Source organism: Manis pentadactyla, chromosome X (genome assembly GCF_030020395.1).
Source record: "Manis pentadactyla isolate mManPen7 chromosome X, mManPen7.hap1, whole genome shotgun sequence".
Classification (NCBI taxonomy): Eukaryota; Metazoa; Chordata; class Mammalia; order Pholidota; family Manidae; genus Manis; species Manis pentadactyla.
The window spans coordinates 97,966,019-97,972,029 of record NC_080038.1 but is presented as its reverse complement, the minus strand read 5'-3'; the positions used below and the strand labels follow the sequence as shown (position 1 = coordinate 97,972,029).

The following is a 6,011-nucleotide window of genomic DNA, read 5'->3' as shown; positions in this document are numbered from 1 at the left end:
ATATGCTCATATCTGTGGATTGGAATCACCATTCTGGTTTTTTGGGGGTTTTTTTTGTTTTTTTTAATTTTTTATTTTGCTATCATTAATGTCTAATTACATGAACAACGTTATGGTTACTAGACTCCCCCTATTCTCAAGTCCCCAGCACATACCCCATTATAGTCACTGTCCATCAGTGTAGTAATATGCTATAGAATCACTACTTGTCTTCTCTGTTATAGTGCTTTCCCCGTGTCTCCCCACCTAAATTATATATGCTAATTGTGATGCCCCTTTTCCCCTCTTATCCCTCCCTTCCCACCCATCCTTCCCAATCCTTTTCCCTTTGGTAACTGTTAGTCCATTCTTGGGCTCTGTGAGTCTGCTGCTGTTTTGTTCCTTCAGTTTTTTCTTTGTTCTTATACTCCACAGATGAGTGAAATAATTTGATACATGTCTTTCTCCACCTGGCTTATTTCGCTGAGCATAATACCCTGTAGTTCCATCCATGTTGTTGCAAATGGTAAGATTTATTTTCTTCTTATAGCTGAATAGTATTCCATGTGTATATGTACCACCTCTTCTTTATCCATTCATCTACTGATGGACACTTAGGTTGTTTCCATTTCTTGGCTATTGTAAATAGTGCTGTGATAAACATAGGGGTGCATCTGTCTTTTTCAAACTAGGCTCCTGCATTCTTAGTGTAATTTCCTAGGAGTGAAATTTCTGGGTCAAATGGTATTTCTATTTTGAGTTTTTTGAGGAACCTCCATACTGTTTTCCACAATGGTTGAACAGTTTACATTCCCACCAGCAGTGTAGGAGGGTTCCCCTTTCTCCATATCCTTCCCAAAATTTGTTGTTGTTTATCTTTTGGATGTTGGCCATCCTAATGGGTGTAAAGGGATATTGTGGTTTTAATTTGCATTTCTCTGCTGATTAGGGATGTGGAACATCTTTTCATGTGCCTGTTGGCCATCTGAATTTCTTCTTTGGAGAACTGTCTGTTCAGCTCCTCTGCCCATTTTTTAATTGGCTTATTTGCTTTTTGTTTGTTGAGGGGCATGAGCTCTTCATATTTTGAATGTCAACCCCTTACCAGATATATCATTTGTGAACATATTCTCCCATACTGTAGGATGCCTTTTTGTTCTACTGATGGTGTCCTTTGCTGTACAGAAGCCTTTTAGTTTGATATAGTCCCACTTGTTCATTTAGGCTTTTGTTTCCCTTGTCCAGTGAGACATGTTCATGAAGAAGTTGCTCGTGTTTATGTCCAAGAGATTTTTGCCTATGTTTTTTTCTTAGAGTTTTATGGTTTCATGACTTACATTCAGGTCTTTGATCCATTTTGAGTTTACCTTTGTGTAAGGGTTAGACAATAATTCAGTTTCATTCTCCTACATATAGCTGTCCAGTTTTGCCAACACCAGCTGTTGAAGAGGCTGTCATTTCCCTATTGTATATCCATGGCTCCTTTATCATATATTAATTGACCATATTTGTTTGGGTTTATATCTGTGCTCTCTAGTCTGTTCCATTGGTCTATGGTTCTGTTCTTGTGCCAGTACCAAATTGTCTTGATTACTGTGGCTTTGTAGTAGAGCTTGAAGTTGGGAAGTGAGATCCCCCCTGCTTTTTTCTTCCTTCTCAGTATTGCTTTGGCTATTCGGGGTCTTTTGTGGTTCCATACGAATTTTAGAACTATTTGCTCTAGTTCACTGAAGAATGCTGTTGGTATTTTCACCATTCTGTTTTAAGTTGAGAAGATGTAAGGCAGAGGCCAGTAAATGTTGTAGCTGTCCAGGAGTTCATGGATGCTTGCATTAAGGCAGTGGCAGTGCATCCAGAGCAGAAACTGGAATGATTCCCAAGATTCTTAGGAGGTAATCATTAGCACCTGTCATTTACTGGAGCACTTGGTATTTGTCATGTATGAAATTCTTTATATAGATTTCATCATTTTATTCTGACAGCTCTATGAAGTACTTAGAACTATTGGCCTCATTTTATAGATGAGACACAAGAACGTTTTAATATCCAAGTTTCAGACCCAAGCTTAGACAATAGATAAGTAAATGTAATTAATCCAAACTCACATCTGTTCAAAGACATGCTTCTTACTACAATACCAAAATCTTCAGCACCTGAATCCTTCCAGCCATCTGAAAACCAGAAGTCTAACCATATGCATGAAAAACTGTTCACAGAAGATTCAGTAATTCCCCCACTCCACCAACAAATCCTTTACCTCTATGACAACTAACCGTTCCTTAATAACTGTGATAACAGCACTCTACCCTTTTTAGGACCTCTTCTCTTTCTTCCCTGAAATATTTTTTGAGACCATTTGCATCAAACTCATTAGTGGCAACTTTGCATTATAAAGAGCCACAGTCTTCCTAAAGACAAGTTTAAAGAACACATTCCACTTTCTGTTGTGTATATTTCAAGCTAACACATCAACAAGTCCACTTAAGTCAGTACCAAAATCCTTAACAACAAAAAGTTTAGTGTAAAAAGTGACTAAATGTGGCCAGTTTCTGTTAGTGCTTCTATCAAGTATGGCTGAATAAGGTCTAAGGAAACATAACTAGGATGGAGATGTCTGGAAGAAATGAAAAACTATTTGATTCTGAATAAGAGTGTTGAGGAAAGGTAGAACCTTTTGGACACAGTATTGAAGGAAATAAAAGGCATGGTACAAACTAGTAGAGAGGGAGTATGATACTGAGATTGAACTAGTAAAAGTTTATGACTGACTTTGGAGATCTGAAAATCTAAGGACAAGGTATTATGTTGGATAATGGCCTCAGCAGCTCACCTACTGAAAGGGCCTCACATGGCCAAGGGCTCCTCAAAGGGTAATCTCCAGCTTCCCTGTACATTTTTTTGAGAGGGCATCTCTCATATTTATTGATCAAATGGTTAACAACAATAAAATTCTGTATAGGGGGACTCAATGCATAATCATTAATCAACCCCAAGCCTAATTCTCAACAGTCTCTAATCTTCTGAAGCATAATGAACAAGTTCTTACATGGTGAACAAGTTCTTACATAGTGCCCTGTACATTTTAAACTTCCAAAAATGTGTCTGCTTGGAGGGTCTATATTTATCTTATGACTCAGGAAGCAGAAACAGGTGGCTGAGTCTTTTTATCCTTCTATCTTAAAACTTTTTCCAAATGTACATATTGTTAATATATTTATGATTATTAAAAGAATATAATAAATTTATGGAAAAAATGGAAAAGAATAGGAAATTATCTGAACAAAAGTAAAAAACACAATCCTAATCATGACTTCCTTTCCTAATATATGCTATCCATCCAGTGCGGTTTCAACACTGGTTTCAAGAATAGATCTGCAAGGGAAAAGGTGGCTGTTAGTGACTGGGGGAGAGTGCATGGAAGGAAGGCTGCTACTTTGGTGTACCTGTAGTTTAGAAGAGGATGAGTCTAATCCTCTCTCTGAACACAACCTCCAGAAAAGTAACAGTGGTTAATATGACTATGGAAAGACTCAGCCTTTCTCTGGTAGAGAAAGGCAAATTCCAACCATAGGGAGAAGGGGCACTTTAGACCTCTGGGATTAGCAATGACAGAAATGAGTGACAGGGCCTGGTGTGGTGGGGGGTGGGAGGTTGGCAAACCAGTCCACTTCTGCAGCACAGCTACTGGGAGGGAAAGTGGAGAACAAAGTTGGAGGATGACTTAATCCTCACGTGACCAAACTGACGTGAAGGCCTTATATTCCCGGGCTTCTTTCTCCTCTGGGTACCAGCTCCTCACTGCCCTGCAGTCGTTCATGCTTGTGGCCAAGAGGAAGACTTAATTCCTTACATCCCACCAGGTTGGCGCAAGGGAACATCTGGACTCCCTGGGGTGGTGGTGGCTGTATCAACTGACTGGACTAGGTCCAGACTTGCTTTCCCCGAACCCCTGCAAACTCGTTAGACATAACTGTATTTTTTGAAGGGGGTGGGGTGGGGCTGGAGTAGGTGTAAATCTCGTGAGAGACACACAGAGATTTAGAGACAGTTTAGAAATAACCAGCCTCTCTCAGATTTGCAAGCTTTCCCTTTATCTTTCTCCTCTTTCTCCAGTGCTGTTGGGGTAAAGGAGGTGTGGGTTAGTGTGTGGAAAATGGCTGGAACCCTGGGGTGAAGACAGAGAAATTTAGAGATATTTTGAAAATAGTTCATCTCATTCAGTGCCCGCCTGATGTAGGGGTTGGGGAGAGAGGGGACAGTGGGCCTTGCAAGAACTAGGCCTGAGAATGAGGGGTGGGGAGTGGGGTCAGAGATCCAGGAGGTAGGAAATTTTTGGCAACGTTGGTTATGAGAATGCTGGATTCAGCAATAACGTGTGTGTGGTCTCTGGGTCTGGTCGATTCACAGAGAACTTTCTCCACTCCGCCCCCTTCCTTTCTGTCTGCAGGTCTGAGGGTCTGGGTTCACAGACGTCTCGAGGCAAGAAAGGCAGGAGGGAGCTATCCGGAATCATCACAGGTCAGTAATAAGGGAGGCACTTAGACTGGCATCTCTGAGGGTGGGAGTTGGGAAGGGCGAGAACTGGATAAAATTTGCGGCCTCACAGCTCCACTCCAGGTCGGCTCTCCCTCTCCCGCCCATCCGAGAGGCCATTAGTCTTGTTTGAGGAAGAACTGGTGGGTTGCAGAGGGAGGGGAAGGGGGTCGGGGAAGGGCGGTAGCTCGAACTTCTGAGGGTTGGACCTGGGTGGGAGGGGCTGGGAGTTAGGCAAATACCTTACTTCAAAGAGAAACTGACAATCCTGAGTGAAACGAAAGCAGCCTTACTCTACATTTTCTCCCAGGACTTAAGCAGGAACAAAAACATCATGTAGAAACCCTGCAAAGAAAATGAAGGAAAGCCCAAGAGCATCGTGCCACAGAGAGAGGAAGAACGCTCCTATGGAGAATTTCAATGCCAGCAAACAGAAGGGAATTTTAGGCAAAGGCTGCTTCAGTCTCTCGAGGAATTTAAAGAGGACATAGACTATAGGCATTTTAAGGGTGAAGAAATGACAAGAGAGGGAGATGAGATAGAAAGGTGTTTGGAAGAGATAAGGGGTCTGAGAAAGAAATTTAGGGCCCTGCATTCTAACCATAGGCATTCCCGGGACCCCCCTTATCCTATCTAATGCATTTCTCTCCTGAATTCAACTATTTTCCATTATTAATATTGCCGCCATTGGTTTCTTTTTGTCTGCATTTTCTTGCTAAATATTTGCTGCCTTTTGACTCCAGTCCTTCAGTGCTCCTTTGATTCACATGGGACTTGTTACCAACATCTCATCTTTTGACCCAATCTCACTCATGTAATAGGGATGTTCCATTCATTTGCATGAGAAGATGCTCACTGTATATTGTAAAGTAAAAATAATACATTGCAAACCACATTACACACATATACACCTTACATGTACATTTATATATGGCATAATGCAAAGGAAAATGTCTGAATTATTATTCACCAAAAAGTTAACAGTGAATCTCTGTGTGATCTGTATTTTCTTTCTTGTCTTTTTTTTTTACCTGTCTGCATCTTCTCATTGTTCAAAAAATGAATATATATGTGTGTGTATTACATTTGTGGCACAAAAAACTTAAACAGACACAATAAAAGGACTTGTTAACCAGCTCTGAAGGGCAGTAAAAACACTTCATAAACTCTTAATAACAGAACTATAAAAAATAAATGTAAACTTCAAGTTGCCTCTGGATATCTTAGCCAGAGGAATAAAACTGGCAATTATTACAGATACACTTGCTTAAGACTCAATCTTTTCATGGGGCAGACATTAGCCTCACAGGGATGCTGTGGGGAGGAAATGAGGTGACCCTGAGCTGCACTTGGTGGGCTCCTGTGCATTTCACTACAGGACAGTTACTTGAGGGTAGAGCCCTGTGCTCAGGAGCAAGTACAATAGGCAGGGAGGTGGGGGCTTCCATGTCAGTCCTCTTTTGTTGAGCTGCACCCCTCTCTGCTCCCCTGGGCCCTGC

At 41.2% G+C, this 6,011-nt stretch overlaps 1 protein-coding gene across 1 annotated transcript; it reads left to right on the top strand.

Moving 5' to 3' along the window:
• Window positions 1-4,846: 4,846 nt before the first annotated feature.
• On the top strand, window positions 4,847-5,766 carry TCEAL7 (transcription elongation factor A like 7). The gene is given in 1 exon segment (XM_036907089.2): window positions 4,847-5,766. A coding segment is annotated over 1 exon segment (303 nt). The 3' UTR covers window positions 5,150-5,766.
• The last annotated feature ends 245 nt before the right edge of the window (window positions 5,767-6,011 follow it).